This window comes from Mauremys reevesii, linkage group 6 (genome assembly GCF_016161935.1).
Source record: "Mauremys reevesii isolate NIE-2019 linkage group 6, ASM1616193v1, whole genome shotgun sequence".
NCBI classification, from domain to species: domain Eukaryota; kingdom Metazoa; phylum Chordata; order Testudines; family Geoemydidae; genus Mauremys; species Mauremys reevesii.
In genome coordinates, this window is record NC_052628.1 from 114,193,047 (window position 1) to 114,209,726 (window position 16,680).

The following is a 16,680-nucleotide window of genomic DNA, read 5'->3' on the forward strand; positions in this document are numbered from 1 at the left end:
AGAGCCAAAGACTAATAGTTTAACACTGGATGTTGGGGTTTTTCTTTTTTATTTAAGATGTTGCAGCAGCGAGCTTTGTAATTCCCCTTTTTCTGAACCAGCATAAAAGGAATACAGATAGCAAGTTACGTTCCCTTCACACCTAGCCTGCTGAAGGCAGTGTATCCCTGTATCTGTTTTTAAAGTTACCCACTGTAGGCTCTCTGTCAATGTTCTGTACTGTCTAACTTTTCTTGTATGGTCACATTAAAGTTTTGTATGTGTGAAAGACAAATAAAGGCTAGGGAGTAGAAGCTGTATTTTTTCCCTCCCCGTGGTTATCTACGACAGTTTTTGCAGAGCTGTAGTCTTACACTGAAGCAACAGATTCCTGAGCTTAGTAGTTTGGGGGAGAGTTTTCAAAAACACTACCAAATCTAGGATGCAAATAGAAAGAGAGTGGTTTGGTCAAGTGACCACAAAAATGGCTAGAAATAGCGAATGGACTGCAATGTCTATTTCAATCCACCTCCTATTCTGGGTAAAGTAGGGGGGAGGGTGGTTTGTTTGCAGTTCTACAGAAGATAATGATTTTGAATGTTGCATTTGAAAGCTCTTTTCTAAACCCTCCTTCCCAGGCAACTTGCATGACAACAATTTTGGATCCTACTTTAAGTTAAAAGCTGCTGGTAGCATTGTCGCTGTTGTGGCAGGACTTCTGCAAGGGGAAATCGTTCAGCATATTTACTTCTAGGAATTCTTGCTTTAAAGCCAGGATCCCATTTTCCTTTTGAAAACAAAACCGCTGTCTCTGGTGATCTATTTATTTTGCTCAGATACAGAATATGCACTCGGTGAAAGCTTAAGGTCAAGATGATTTTTAACTGCAAGTATAAGCATCCTGCGACATCTGTTCCTCCCCCCCAATTATTACATTAAATTTCAAATATTTTAGGGTCTGAAAAATTAAATCATCAAAACCAGAGGCCACAAAACAAGCTCTGACATTCTGGAGCTGAAACACATTCCTCTGCAAACCATATATTGCTACACCCATTCCTGCAGAAGGGAATTACATCCCACAGCCTGATCCATATGTCTCTCCAGCATTATAGCTGTTTTAATCACCAAGTGCTCACAGAGGTCAACTTTTCAGATGAAGAATGGGGGCCAGGTCTCTTCGTCGTCTTCTCCTGGAGCCAACTATGTCAGCTAGTGCCTCTGCTGGAAACCTCTCCTCACCCAAATGTATTCTGAGGCCAGAAAGGTCTGTATTCTACAGGCTTCCTGTAGAACGCAGGGCAGAGAACTTCCCTCCAGATAATTCCTGTTTGAACTGGAACAGATTTTTTTTTAGAGAACCAGCCTTGATTTAAAAATTGGCTCCTGGTGGATTCTCCAGCACTGGCACTCAAAATATTAGGAGAGTGATACTGGTGGGTGCTGAAGGATCTCAGTGGCTGTCAAGGACTCAGGATAACTTTAAGGAAAAAGCTGTCATTGTTGGCAGTTGGTTTACATTTTGATGATTCTTTCCAAAATGAAAACTGGGAGTAGCCTTGACAAGAAAAGTAACAAGATGTCTGTTAAATTTCACAGATTAATCACTTGCTTTTTTTGTCTATCTTCCTTTCATAATTTCATAATCCACTTAGATTTGTAATTCCTTGGGACAGGGACCTCTGTCTTCCTTCTTACTTGTACAGCACTTGAGGGTACATTTGATGTTACAATTTCTTTACTATTTGTTTAGCAGTGACATTAGGCTGAGCGCTAAAAAGTCCACAAAAATAAAAGCAGTCCTTGTTCCAGAGTGTCCTTAGTGTAGAAGACTGACAAGTGGAAGACCTGGCATAGTGGGGCATGCAGCAGTAGGAAAAAGGGAAAATTACTTACCTTATATTCTGCGCTGGATGTCTTGCGGGATTCTGACTCTTGAGTTTCAAACCTCCAGTGTGAGCCTATCCCAGACTTCTGAACCTAGACTTCTGGAAGATTGTGCCGCCCCATGTTGATAGGTAGAACATTTCAACCTTACTGCGAATTGACTGAGGGACTAAAAACAAAATAAGATGTACTGGATTAGGAAAAAGTGTCTAATGTTTTACCCACAGGCATCTGTGCTGAGCCAGGTCTGCTTTGACCTCTTCATTAATATCTAGAAAAGGGAGTAAAAATGTAAATATAATTTGTTGGTAATATGAAAATGGGACTTTCTGGAAACACTAGAGGAAACAGTAGAATCTGATCTAAAGATATTAGAAACCTGGACAGAAAAAAATAGAACAGTACAAAAGTGGAGAAACTTGTAAGTTAATATGTTAGTCTGGGGAAGAGAATTTATGATGGAGAACCTTGGAACACAAGTAATGCAAGAAATAATTTGTGGCACTAATATTAAACAGGCACATGTTCCCCCTCTAAGAATAATCATGGCACTAATATGTTTGTAAACAATCACAGTCTGGGCCTGGAAAGCCCCATTTGACTGCAGTGGACTTTGGATCAGGCCATCTGCTTGTATATCCCTTTACCTTATCTTTTGGCTGACTTATCTGCTTAGATGATAAGCTCCTTGGGACAGGGACTCAACCCTGTGCAGTGCCTAGCACAATGAGGCCGTGTTCTGGTGGTTAACAGGCACGACTGCAATACAAATACATGAATTTGTAATGTGATATAGCAGAAGAACGGCCAGTGCAAATGTGTAGAGGCAGTAATAATAGTGCCCCTTTCTATGCCTCTAGGCCACCGACACCTGGAATACCGTGTTCATGCTGGGGTGCTTATTAGAGACAAATTGGAAGAAGTATATCCTATATGATGTAAGTGGGCATTGCTAGGAGCAGTGATATGAAATTGAGAAAGGGGCAGTTAGGCTGAATATGTTTTAGGCAGGGCAGGAAGAAAATGTGAAAGTCCCATTGCTTGGTCCATTAAAAACTCAACTGAGTTCCCTGTTCAATGAGCTCTAGAGTCTGTCTCTTTCCTCCTGTCCTCCCCAACCTCCAAGGAAGCGCAGGTGGTTGTTGCTACTCCTGAGCATCCTTACTACTCACAAGGACCCTGCTCCAGAAAAGGATTTAGGCACGTGCTTAGAGTTACAGACATGTTTAAGCTGCTTTGCCGGATCAGGAGGACACTGAAGGACTAGAGGAAGCTGGTGGAGTGGGCGGAGCAGTGTAGCCTATAGTGTTGTTTGGGTTAAGAAATAGGCTAACTTAAGTAGAAGTTATGTTTTGGGCTGAAGTGTAGAGGAGTCTGGGAAATTGAAGTAGCTAGTGTGAGAAAAGTCAAAGATAAGTTGGAGACAGAGTGTTATGGGAAAGTAAGAGTTAGCAAGGACATGAGCCAAGGTTATGGTATTGTGATGTTTTGGTTATAACTATTTTGAGCAAGGCTTTAAAAGTGTTTTTGAGAACTGTAAATGTTTTATTAAAATGCTGTCTATATTGATGGAATGGGAAAGACTTTGGGGCACATGTTAATTTAAATAATGTAATGTAAAAAGCCAATGAGAAATGGTGGAAATGTAATTGTGGAAAAGGACAGTTTAATATTAATTAGTATTATGGGTTATAAAAAGAATAGTTTTGTTAAACTGGAGAAAACTTCAGTTAATATCCACAGGGTATAGGTCGATCCCAGGATGTACTTTACTCTGTTGTCAGTGGACTGATCACCCATTGACACATCATTTCATCATCTAGTGTCAGTGTAATTGCAGTATTAGTAATTGTATGCCTGTTTGCTGAACTAATCATAATTTTTAATAAAGTTTGGTTGTGTCATGTATAGTGTCACCGAGTCATCCTCTACTAAATAAATTTTCCTGTGACCAATCTAGAGGCTCGACCCTGAAAACTAAGTTACTTTTTACTGCACCCTCATCTTTAACAACTTAATATTAGGTGGGAATATTTCAACCTAAAGGTTACAGCAGCAGGCTGCTGCAGCAATTTTTGTTGCCATCCAATATCTCGGGTAAGCGCTGCCAGCAGCAGCCTCCGCTCAAAGAGTTGTATAGGCCTTGGACTGGCTGCATTTGAAGTGTTGAGAGGCCTCAGGGGTCTTGTGGGAAATTTCCTTGGAATGGTGTAGATCATTCCAAACCTGGTTGCAGCTTGCTTACTTTTAAAACACAAACATATGGCCTGATGCTCCATTTCAGTGATTCTGGAACAGAGGCACTAATTGGGAAGTATTTCTGCTTAGAGTAACAAACAGCCATGAGAAGAGCTTCTCCCTTATAATTCCATGGAAAATGTGGGGCTGGGACTCCAGGCTTGTCAACATGAGGAATTTTTTGCACTACATTGTAGCTACACTGGGGTTAGTTCTCAGGTATGGATGTTCTGCACTGGTGTTAAGGGGATGGGGGAGGATACTGGTGTTAATTACCTTGGTTTCAAGCCCTGATTTACACTGATGCAAAAATGCCTAGACAAGCTCACTGTAGGGGTATGACTAGGCTGGAAGGAGGCAGGACCAGGGCACGATTGGCTTCATCAGCATTCTCCCTGCTGAATTCTGAGAGATAGATAACCTGTCAGCATTCTCTTGCACTGCATCACTCTCCACATGTTGTCTTATAGAGCCAGGGGCAGTGGGGAGAAGGGGCTGAGGCATTTTACAAAAGTTGACTCTTCCCCAATATAGCATGTTTATCGGTCTGACAATTCTGTTCTTTTCTATAGTTTCAACCAATTTGCCTGGTACTGAAGTTAGGCTTATTGGCCCAGAATTGCCTCTGGATCTTTTTTCCTGCAAGTTCAAAAGCCCAGCACCCTACCCTCACAAGCAAACCCAGATCCCCGCACTGAAATGGTCAAGGAAGCTCCAACAGTTTAAATGTATAGCTTCCAGGCCCTTATTTGCCTTTTTGTTTGTGTGTAAAGGACAATATGTTTCTTTAAAATTAATTCATGAGATATGGAAACAAATTATAAAAAGGCTGTATGTGAAAGTGGAAATGTTTTTATTTATCTTAATTTACATCTAAGAATAGACATTTTTCCTAGTAATTCTCCAGATTTAAGTAACTAACTTGTTTGGTAAAATGTTTAAAAAACCAAACTCCAAACCTTTTAATAAAGATGCAATAACTTAAACCCAATAACTTCTCAATATATGAAAATGACCAGAGAATTGGGTCAGAAATAATTATATAATTTAAAATGGCTCCCCTGAAACATTTCACACATTTAAAAAGTGTCTGTAGTAAGACTCTACATTTAATTCAAAAGAATTTAAGACGAGTTTGCCCATCACTTCTTCCAGGGTTTTTTTCAAATGTTAGTCGCCTTTTTTTGAGCTGTGGAACTTGTGCAAAGCCTAAACCTATGAAAGAAAGCGGGGAAATAAGAAAAGAGTGAGTGATTAAGTACAAAACAATGCCATAGTTGTGCCAACTTGGCAATGCTTTTTCTCAGTAGTAATAACAGGCCGTAGCTTTTCAAAGCGTGCTACTGTACAAAGAATGACAAGATTGTAACCAGACTGAGATTTGTACAGATTACTATTTTTAGAATAAATTCCATTAATAGAAGTAGCTGCACAAACATCTTGTGACTTTAAACTGAGAATTAATTTACAAAAGCAAGCTGTGATATACTTAAGGACTGCAACACTTTGGCATGCTTTTAATGTTTCTTTATATTAGGTGAGTAATACATTTGAGACTCTCCAATAAATATGTAATTAGAAATTTTTCATCAGGGACACACTGTTAATGTTCTCAAGTAAGTAAAAAATGTCTACACTTAAAAATTACAAATAATTTTAAAAGCAAAATATTCGAAAATTTGTTCCTTAATCTTGCATAAGTCCTTCGTACAGGATTCTGTTTGTCCCTAGCAATACATAATATAGAAAAACATAAAACGTAGCTAGGAACTTCATCTGCTACAGAAGAAAAAATAACTGGATGCATTCACCCTAAGTGTTTTTAGATTTAATAAAACTTTTTCTTCCCACGCTGTTTTTTTAAGGCCTATTTTGACTTTGTAGAAGCTTCTGAAACATGGAAGTTGCATAACATATTTCTTTAATGGGGCTATGCTTTGTGAACATGCACAAGTGCCTTGTGCATGAGCTAGTCTTTGTTTTATTTCTGCTCCTGAATAGTGAATTAAAAATAACTTTTTTTGCCAAGAGCCAAGACAAAACCACTGCTCATCACCTCCTCTTGCTTTAATTAAGCTTCATCATTTTATATATGGTTTTGATATGACAGTTCTCGATATTACAGAAACCTGTTCAATTGGAGATCAGTGCTTTTCAGGACAGTGGGATATCTGGCGGCAGGCCATTGGTTCCTACAGAACTGGTTTATTGGCGTTAAAACTTTCTCTTCCAACTAGACAATTTCCTTTACAGTTATTGAAGAACTGCTAACCACAGAGCTGCACCTCAGACTTATCCGAGGAAGAGAGGGGTAGCAGCAGGTTTGTTTACAATTTCTTTATAATCACCTTAATTCCCAAAGGTTGAGAAATAAAAGCAGTGTACCACATTTCAAATAATGTTTCCTCTGTTCACTGCCAGCTTGCCTTAAGCAGCCCATGAACAAGATATCAGTTAGTTACTCAGGTTTTCATAAATGATTTTGGTGTAATTACTTAGGTATCTCATCAGCTTCACTGGACAATGAAGAGATCAAAATGTAAAATAATTGTAATCAGTTATTACATTAATGTATACAGCAGGACCTCTCCTTGCCCTTGAATGTATTAGTAATATGGCATTGACTAAATTTTCAAAAATTAGGGGTTAATAAAGAAAGTCACATGCATGTGTGCATCCATATTTAAACATACATTGGTCTCATTTGCATACACAAAGCTGCCAATTCACATATAACAAAACTGATTTAGCTAGTGATTAGTTTGCATAAGGAATTAACCAGGTTTGTCCAAGAATCTCAGCTTTGTTTTTTTTTTAATTTGGCCCATAATATCAAAATATTAGATTGTAATTATTATAAATGGGCCAGATTTTGCCACCCTTCCTACCTGAGACTCAGGGCTTGGCTACACTTACAAATTTGCAGCGCTGCAGCAGGGTGTGAAAACACACCCTCTGCAGCGCTGCAAAAGCGCCAGTGTAGTCAAAGCCCCAGTCCAGCGCTGTCGTTATTCCCCACAGGAGGTGGAGTGCGGACAGCGCTGGGAGAGTTTTCTCCCAGCGCTGGCGCTGACTACAGCGCTGCGGCAGCGCTTTGAAATGCAAGTGTAGCCACAGCCTTACTTTGCAAGTCATCTTATTGATTTCACTCTCTGAGTAAGGGTGGCAGAGAGAATATCTGAAGAGGAGAGGCATGATTTTTAAAAGGTTCTGTGGCACATGGTATAACGAGAGTTACTGATAGAGATCAGTAATTACTATTATTTATTACTTTTAAAATGTCATAGATATGTATTACACTTTACCAGAGAGAGAGACCATGCCTTAAAGAACTTATAATCTAAAATGAGAAAATAAACAGGAAAAGATGGCACACTCAAGGAGGAAGAACAGAGTGAAGACAATAAGGATATGAATCTCTTCCGTGAGTAATGTATGTCTTCAGGGTTAACAGGGTATTTTAATATTAATACATGCATTAAATTTCATTGAAGAAGTGGGTTTTCAAAAGCACTCGAGCAGAGAAGGGGTAGGCGTAGGAGGCAGAGCTAAGAAGGGAGCTCCACGCATAGGATGCTGCATAAAATAGATGCCTTAACAAATATATGTCAGAGAACACAAAGTGTCTGGGTGAAATCCTGACCCCATTGAAGTCAGTGGGAAAACTCCAATTCACTTTAATGGGCTCAGGATTTTGCCTTCTGTGGCTGCTAAATCTAATACTACCGGTGAAAATAATTTCAGCCCCATGGTTGCCTTTGTCCTAGGTCTCTGTTTATTAAAAATACTTGTCAACACTTCTAAAAATAAATTCTGGTAAGTTTATTAAATGAATTTCAAACACAGGTTGTGGGAATAAGTAGAAGTTTTGTGAAATCTGAGCGCTAGTGCTCTTTCAATATTTCGTCAAAAGAAAAAAAATGTGATAATTTAAAAAACAAAAACAAAAAATGATTCCCCATTAGAGTCCAAAATGCACATATTTAAAATGCTAGGAACTCCTGCTTGCATTAAAAACACAAATAATATTTTAGAATTTTCTACATATTAGCTAATTAAAATGATCTGTTCATCTGAAAACTATTTTAAAGAAAATCTGTGACCTAGCCTTCCAGGTATTCTGATTTTTAGTTTAATTAGAGATTAATGTGTGTGATTTTACCATACCTGTTAAAACGTCTTCTTCTGTTAAGTTTGATAATGATGTACTGGGCCTTCTCTTTCCTGAAAACTCTCCAGCTATTTGGTGAAAATTCAGACTACTGTATTCATCTGGATTTGCAACTGAATCACAGAGTCTGAGGTCAGGTGCAAATGAATCCAATGCATGGCTGGATGGATATTCACTCCAAAGTGTCTCTTCAACCTGAGCTTCTGGACAGCTATATGCCAAGCCTCCAAATTCTCCTTGAAAATTCTTAGAGCTTTGCTGGAATGGAAAGTCATTAAAGGTTGCAAAGAAATCTTTTTTAGAGACAAGATACTGTGCATGTTTGGAAGCCTAATCAGAGTTATAATGCAGCATGAGAGGTGGTCTTTGTACATCAAGTAAATTCTTCTTAATACCTTGATGCAAGGGGTTCTCAAACATTTTTTGCTGGGACCCCCTTTGAAAATATTTCAGGCTGTGACAACCCCCTCCAATAAAGTGTAGACCTAACACCCTCCTCCCCAATACCATGCCACACTTACCTCTGCACTGCTGCTGGCAGCGGCGCTGCCTTCAGAGCTGGGCACCTGGGCAGGAGCTGCCAGTCTCCAGTCGCTCAGCTCTGAAGGCAGCACAGAAGTAAGGGTGGCAATACTGTGACCCGCACCCCCTACGATAGCCTTGTGACACCCTTTTGGGTCAGGACCCCCAGTTTGAGAAATGCTGCATTAGATAATACTCCTTCCTTCCCACAGAGAATGTATCTAATAGAAAGGCTTATATTTCTCCATGTATATACTGTACATCTTTGTGTTCCCTTCATGCATTAAAGTAGAGCCTAGACCCTACTCCTGACTATATCAGGAGCAGAATCAGCCCCTTGATCCCTGAGAATTCACTATAACTGAGCACTTGAGGCTTCAAAATATAAAACAAACATATGGTACCCTAAAATGGTAAATGAGGATTTAACTGCATCTTTCTGAATGATCAGCTGTAACATTTTCTGAACAGTCATCTTAACTGAGCAATAAAGCTAGGTTTCATTTGCAATTTCACTTAAGTACATTCAAGTATTATAAGGAGCTGATTGATTTTGATCTTGTTCTTTTTTGAAAAAGAATCCTTCTTAATTCCATCCAGGTTCTTGTAAATGTCTAATACCTTAAGATTCCTTCAGATTCTCTTTACCTTGAGAACACGAAGCCCAGCTTTTTCAAACTGTTTTTCTCGATCCTTGAATTCCTGACAGTATAAGTCTGCTTCTGAGATCTGGTAATGCATTTTGGTATCCCTTGTCTCGTCTCGGAGTTTTTCTGGAGGATAATTAGTTTCCAGTCGGCCTGGACACAAGTAACAGGATATATAATAATAATAATGTAAGATTTTCAGATTGTTAAACTCACCCTAAATGCAGCAAAGTCAGTGGAGGAGGAAGTTAATATTTTATTTTAGTTGCTTAGTTAAGAGACAGGAGTGTTACATCTTCTCCAAAGCAAGCTGTGTGGGTCATCTCGGTCCAGGCTTCTCCTTTACAGGGTCTTTTGATGAGGGCAGTGATGACTTTGGAAGGTTGGGATATTCTTTTCTTTTGTGCTGTAAGGATTAACTGGCTATTGCCAGTAAGTAGTGAGCTTACTGTTACATTAGATTTACCTTTAAGATTTCTGTTTTAAAAAATCATCAAGGCACTTGGGGCCTGATACAGAGCTCACTGAAGTCATTGGAAAGGCTTCTGTTGAACTTTGGATATGGACACTACAGCAGGGGTTCTCAACTTTTTTCCTTCTGAGGCCCCCCCCAACATGCTATAAAAACTCCATGGACCACCTGTGTTACAGTAACTGTTTGTTTGCATATAAAAGCCAGGGCCGGCGATAGGGGGTAGCAAGCAGGGCAATTGCCTGGGGTCCCTGCCACAGGCGCACTGCAAAGCTACATTGCTCAGGCTTCAGCGCTTCAACCCTCATGTGGTGGGGCTTCGGCTTTCTGCCCTGGGCCCTGCTTGGCGGACCCCCTGAAACCTGCTCGCAGCCCCGAGGGGGACCCTGGACCCCTGGTTGAAAAACACCTTTCTACACTCTTGTAATTTAAATAAAGTAACTATCTGTCCAGATCTAGACATTCTTTAACTGATTCAAATTTGCTAAGGACTTTACACTTACATTTACATTTGCTGAATATACTATGCCTGTTAAATCAAGTTCTACCAAAGGAACTAATTTAAAAAGTCAGAAACAGAAGAGACACAGGATGTATCATCTTCATTGTGTATCTATCTTTTATACCATGGAACCCATTTTAAATGACCAACCAAATGACCAGGAAAAATGGTTGCTTAGTAAGAGTGGCTTTTAACTACAAGTCAAATAAAACTGACCTGGAAAACAGGGATATTTCAAAGACAGGAAGTTGCCCATTGAGGTGGTCTTTGGTACTTGTTTCAAATTAATTCTTGTAACTCCACTGAAATCAATTAATTGACTTAATTGACTTCAGTAATTTTTTTTATTGAAGTCACAGCGTTTGATACACTCCCACCAGAGCAAGTCTCTCTGTGGAACTCTGATAGCAGTAGGTGTGCCAGGATGGGAGTTGCAACAAGCTAGATATAAAATATGCAGGACCAGTTCAGAAAGGATATGCACTGATTCCACACATCTTCCAGAGAGCCTCAGCTGTCTGGGCTTTCAGGCTGCCTTTCCTAGTGGAACCTGCAGAGTGAGGGCTGGCAGCACAATCACGTCTGCCTCCAACAGCATGGCTACCCCAGTAGGATAAACTGCAACCCCTTGGAATCTTGCACAGTGAATCAACTGAAGTCAACAAACTAACACACAGTCTTTCAAGGCTTTGCATGGCGTCCATTACCATAGTATCTAAGCACAGGGATTAATCTGACCTTACTGTATATTCTTCATACATACAAACTGAAAAGGACAGTTACCTGTTCCGTAACTGGCGTTCTTCGAGATGTGTTGCTCAGGTGTATTCCACAGTAGGTGTGTGTGCTCGCCACGTGCACCGGTGCCAGAAATTTTTCCCTTAGCAGTACCCGTACAGGGGGAGCACCACTGCAAACCCTGGAGTGGTGCCAACATATCGCGCCATAAAGGGGGCTGCACGCTCCCCCCACGTTCGGTTTCTTCTTGCCAGACAACTCCGACAGAGGGGAAGGAGGGCGGAATGTGGAATACACCTGAGCAACATGTCTTGAAGAACGCCAGTTACGGAACAGGTAACTGTCCTTTCTTCTTGGAGTGATTGCTCATGTGTATTCCACAGTAGGTGACTCCAAGCTATATCTGATGCAGGTGGGTACGAGTTTAAGGGTTGCCGGGACGGTGTACCGCCCTACCAAACCTGACGTCATACCATGTTTGGGAGACGATTGCATAATGCGAAGAAAAGGTGTGGACAGAGGACCACGTGGCAGCTCTACATATGTCCTAGATAGGGATGTGAGCTACATAGGCGGCCGACGAGGCCTGAGCTCTCGTAGAATGCCCCTTAACAATAGGCGGTGGGGGAATGCCTGCCAGGTCGTAACACGTGCGTATGCACGAAGTGATCCAGTGGGAAAGGCGCTGGGTTGAAATTGGTTGCCCCCTCATATGTTCGGCCGACGCAACAAACAGCTGTGAGGATTTCCGGAATGGCCTGGTATGGTCCAAGTAAAAGGCCAGTGCCCTACGCACATCCAGCGTGTGTAGGCGGCACTCCTCGTTGGAGGAATGGGGCTTAGAACAGAGTACCGATAGGAAGATGTCCTGATCCATATGGAAGGCGGAGACCACCTTTGGGAGAAAAGCAGGGTGTGGGTGAAACTGGACCTTATCCTTGTGGAAGACCATATACGGGGGTTCCGAGGTCAAGGCCCTAAGCTCCGAGACACGACGAGCTGATGTGATAGCCACAAGAATGCTACCTTCCATGACAGGTGGGACCAGGAACATGTGGCCAAGGGTTCAAAGGGAGGTCTAGGGCCGTGATCCAATCCCCCGGGTCCAGGGAGGGAACCATAAAGGCCAGGGATACCATCCGGAACCAGTAGTGGACCATAAAACTGTTGAGATCCCGTAGGTCTAGGATGGGTCTGAGCCCCAGTTTCACCTTTGAGATCAGGAAATACCGGGAGTAGAAACCTTTGCCCTGGAATTCTACCGGTACGCTTTCCACCACCCCCAGGCAGAGGTGGCGTGCCACCTCCTGGTCTAGGAGGTGGGTGTGCTCTGGGTTCCTGAGGCTCACCTGGGGCAGGGAGGTGAAATGTAACATGTAGCCCTTGGAGATAGTGTTGAGGATCCACTGGTCGAACATTATACGGGACCACTCCACACGGAAGGCAGATAAATGGCTGCAGAACACAAACTTTATTAACTGGGGGGCTTCCCTGGCAACAGACTCGGTGGCACCCCGCAAAGAGTCAAAACTGCCTCTTTCCCTGCCTTTTGCCCTTCGAGGGGCCTGGCCGTGGGGCCGAGCGGGACTGATGTTGGGACCTACGCCTCTGTTCCCTCGGTCTCTTGGGCGGGTGTTTGTATCTGCTCCCAGCAGGGGGCGCCGAAGCCTGCGGCCTGGGCTTGTCCTTCGCCAGAGGGACGTACAGGCCCAAGGTTTGCAGGGTGGTGCAGGAGTCTTTCATCCCACGCAGGCGGACATCAGTTTGGTCCGTGAACAACACTTTCCCGTCGAAGGGAAGGTCCTGCATCAAGGACTGGGACTCTGCAGACAGTCTGGATAGGAGAAGCCACGATGCCCTGCACATGGATATGGCGGAGGCCATCGAGCGGGCTGCCATGTCAGCCGCATCCGACGCCACCTGGAAGGCTGCTTTAGCCGCTGCCACTCCTTCCTCTACCAGAGCCCTGAACTCCTTTTTGTCCTGCTCCAGGAGGAGAGGTTCAAACTTTGGTAGAAGCCCCATAGGCTGAAGTCATACAGGCTCAGTAGGGCTTGATGGTTGGCCACCCTGAGCTGGAAACTTGCCGAGGAATAAACCTTCCTGCCAAATGTATCCAGTCTCCTAGCATCCTTGTCTTTGGGGGTGGGTGCGGATTGACCATGATGTTCCCGGTGGTTCACTGATTCCACCACCAGGGAGTTAGGTGCCGGGTGGGAATACAGGTACTCATGGTCCTTAGGAGGCATGAAGTATTTTCTCTCCGCTTTCTTGGAGATGAGGGCCAAAGAAGCTGGGGTTTGCCACAGGGTAGTCGAGATATTGGCTACCCCCTGGTGGAGAGGCAGGGCCACCCGGCCAGGTGCCGAGGATGAGAGCACATTAAAAAGAGAGTCAGACAGATCCTCCATCTCCTCAGCCTGGAGCTGGAGATTGGATGCCACCCACTTAAGGAGCTCCTGGTGAGACCTGAAGTCCTCCTGTGGGACGGGGGGCGGTGCCGTTATGGCCTCCTCCGGTGCCGGCGAGGGGACTGGCACGGTGCCTAGGGTGTCGGGAGGTACCGGTGGGTCGATGCCCAGGTCAGAGTCCGGGTACGGTGCCGTCGGCTCGAGACCCGTTGACTTTTCCCTCCGCCGAGGAGGGGAGGCCAAAGGAGCCTGGGATGCTACGGCCACCAAGCGAGATCTTGCCTGGGCAGGCATCTGCGGCCATGGTACCCACTGACACCACTGCCCCTGCCACGGTGTGCCGTGCCAGTGACCAACTTGGGGTCTGGGTGGCGCAGTTTGTTCTTGCTGAGCCGCATGACTTGGAGATGGGCAGCTGGGTGCCGATGCTGAGGTCACCATCGACCATACGGTACTGTAGGAGCAGCAAGAGCGACAGTGCTGTCCACGTGACCGGGACCTCGACGACGAGGATCAGTACCCGTCCAAGGTGCTGCTCCTGTAGTCGTCCTGGCGGCTGGAGCTACAACGCTTCGGTGTCAGAGAATCTCGAGAGGAGCCCCATGTGTGATGTCTGGTAGAGCGGGAACTCGAATTGGAGTGTCTACGTTGGTGGCGTCGGGATCGGCTCCGGTAGCTGCAGTGTGAGGAGGAGCATTGACGCCACTTATCCCGGTGCCTGCCACCTCAGTTGCGGGGCATGGAGGAGCCCCTAGGCTCCTTCGCAGGTGGCGAGCCGGTCAGCCTGAGCAGGGTAGAGGGCTGGCGCGAGCTGTGGGAAGACCTCATTGAGCGGCGAGTGGTCCTCGGAGTGTGGACTGTGCCATGTAGAGGAGGGCTGTTGTGCTCCCAGTGGCAGCTTCCCTCGAGACTGGGGGCCTGTCTTAGGCCTGTGCAGCCTCCGGAGTCGATGGCATCCTCACCGGAGGGGAGGCACATGCGGACGGGACCGGGCTGCTCTGCTGAATGTGAGTTGGAGGCCTGGGTCCCGAGGGGGATCCTGGGCTGCCCAGCTTGGGTCCGGCCTCACCCCTATCTTTGTCTCGGTGCCGCTGAGTCTTCCCCTGCTTCTTGGAGGGGGAGTGGTGCCGGCTAGTGGAGGGGACTTCACTCCGTACTGAAGATGCGGTGCCGGGCGCCGAGTCCGTTCGGCGTGCCAGTGCTGGGGCCAGCACTGTTTCCATTAGGAGAGCACGAACTCTAAAGTCCCTCTCCTTCTTAGTTCGGGGCTTGAATGATCTGCAGATCTTACAGCGCTCACGTACGTGGGTCTCGCCCAAGCAAAAGAGACACTGAGTGTGCAGGTCGCTTCTTGGCATAGAACTGCGACAGGAGTTGCACGACTTGAAGCCTGGGGCACGGGGCATGCCCCGAGCCCAGACGACTAAACTGGAGAAAACTATTTAACTATTGGAAGAACTGTGCTACTAAGGCTAACTAAAGAAGCTGAAGCAAAGCTGGAGCACGAAGTTCCGACTACCTTCACTAGTGGCAAGAAGGAACTGAGAGTGGGGGGAGTGCGCAGCTCCCCTTATAGCGCGATATAGAGGCGCCACTCCAGTGGTTGCAGCGGTGCTCCCCCTGTATGGGTACTGCTAAGGGAAAAACACCCGGCACCAGCGCATGTGGTGAGCACGCACACCTACTGTGGAATACACATGAGCAATCACTCGAAGAAGAATACAAGCTCATCTAAATATGGATAACACACATACATAGAATCATAGGCCTGGAAGGGACCTCAAGAGGTCATCTAGTCCAGGCCCCTCCACTCATGGCAGGACTAAGTATTATCTAGACCAGGGGTCCCCAACGCGGTGCCCGCAGGGGCATCTAAATGCGCCCGCGTCCTGGCCGGCGGTCGAGCATCCGCCGAAATGCCACCAAAATTCGGCGGCGACGCCTCTTGATGACGCCGCTTGCCGCTGACAAAAAGGTTGCGGACCACTGATCTAGACCATCCCTGATAGGTGTTGGTCTAACCTGATCTTAAAAATCTCCAATGATGGAGGTTCCACAACCTCCCTAGGCAATTTATTCCAGTGCTTAATCACACTGACAGGAAGTTTTTCCTAATGTCCAACCTAAACCTCCTTTGCTGCAATTTAAGCCCATTGCTTCTTGTACTATCCTCAGAGATTAAGAAGGAAAATTTTTCTCTCTCCTTGTAACAACCTTTTATGTACTTGAAAACTGTTGTCATGCCCCCTTCTCAGTCTTCTACTTTCCAGACTAAACAAACAGATTGACTAAACTTCAATCTTCCCTCATAGGTCATGTTTTCTACACCTTTAATCATTTTTGTTGCTCTTCTCTGGATTTTCTCCAATTTGTCCACATCTTTTCTGAAATGTGGTGCCCAGAACTGGACTCAATACTCCAGCTGAGACCTAATCAGCACGGAGTAGAGTGAAAAATTACTTCTCGTGCCTTGCTTACAACACTCCTGCTAATGCATCCCAGAATGATGTTCGCTTTTTTTGCAACAGTGTTACACTGTTGATTGATATTTAGCTTATGGTCCACTATGATCCCCAAATCCCTTTCCGCAGTACTCCTTCCTAATTGGAGTACTTTGCATTTGTCCTTATTGAATTTCATCCTGTTTACTTCAGACCATTTCTCCAGTTTGTCCAGGTCATTTTGAATTTTAATCCTATCCTCCAAAGCACTTGCAACCCCTCCCAGCTTGGTATCGTCCGCAAACTTTATAAGTGTACTCTCTATGCCATTATCTAAGTCATTGATGAAGATATTGAACAGAACTGGACCCAAAACTGATCCCTGTGGGACCCCATTTGTTATGCCCTTCCAGCATGACTGTGAACCACTGATAACTACTCTCTGGGAATGGCTTTCCAACTAGTTATGCACCCACCTTATAGTAGCTCCATCTAGGTTGCAACAAAGAATCCTGTGGCACCTTATAGACTAACAGACGCAACTTGCATCTGAAGAAGTGGGTATTCACCCACGAAAGCTCATGCTGCAAAACGTCTGTTAGTCTATAAGGTGTCACAGGATTCTTTGTTGCTTTTACAGATCCAGACTAACACGGCTACCCCTCTGATACT

General features: G+C 44.5%; 1 protein-coding gene across 8 annotated transcripts in view; it reads right to left on the minus strand.

The window, feature by feature from the left end:
- Positions 1-16,680, minus strand: part of SHOC1 (shortage in chiasmata 1) — a 134,010-nt gene that overhangs the window by 8,619 nt on the left and 108,711 nt on the right. For 5 of the 8 annotated variants that reach the window (XM_039543182.1, XM_039543180.1, XM_039543181.1 and 2 more), the window contains 3 exons: positions 9,446-9,597; positions 8,272-8,533; positions 5,003-5,319 (listed from right to left, as the gene is read on the minus strand). In XM_039543182.1, the coding sequence (XP_039399116.1) occupies positions 5,219-5,319; positions 8,272-8,533; positions 9,446-9,597 (515 nt within the window). In that variant the 3' untranslated portion in view covers positions 5,003-5,218. Of the gene's footprint in view, positions 1-1,673; positions 2,036-5,002; positions 5,320-8,271; positions 8,534-9,445; positions 9,598-16,680 lie in introns of those variants that run through there. The other 3 variants (XR_005600089.1, XR_005600088.1, XM_039543179.1) reach the window with 2 other exon arrangements.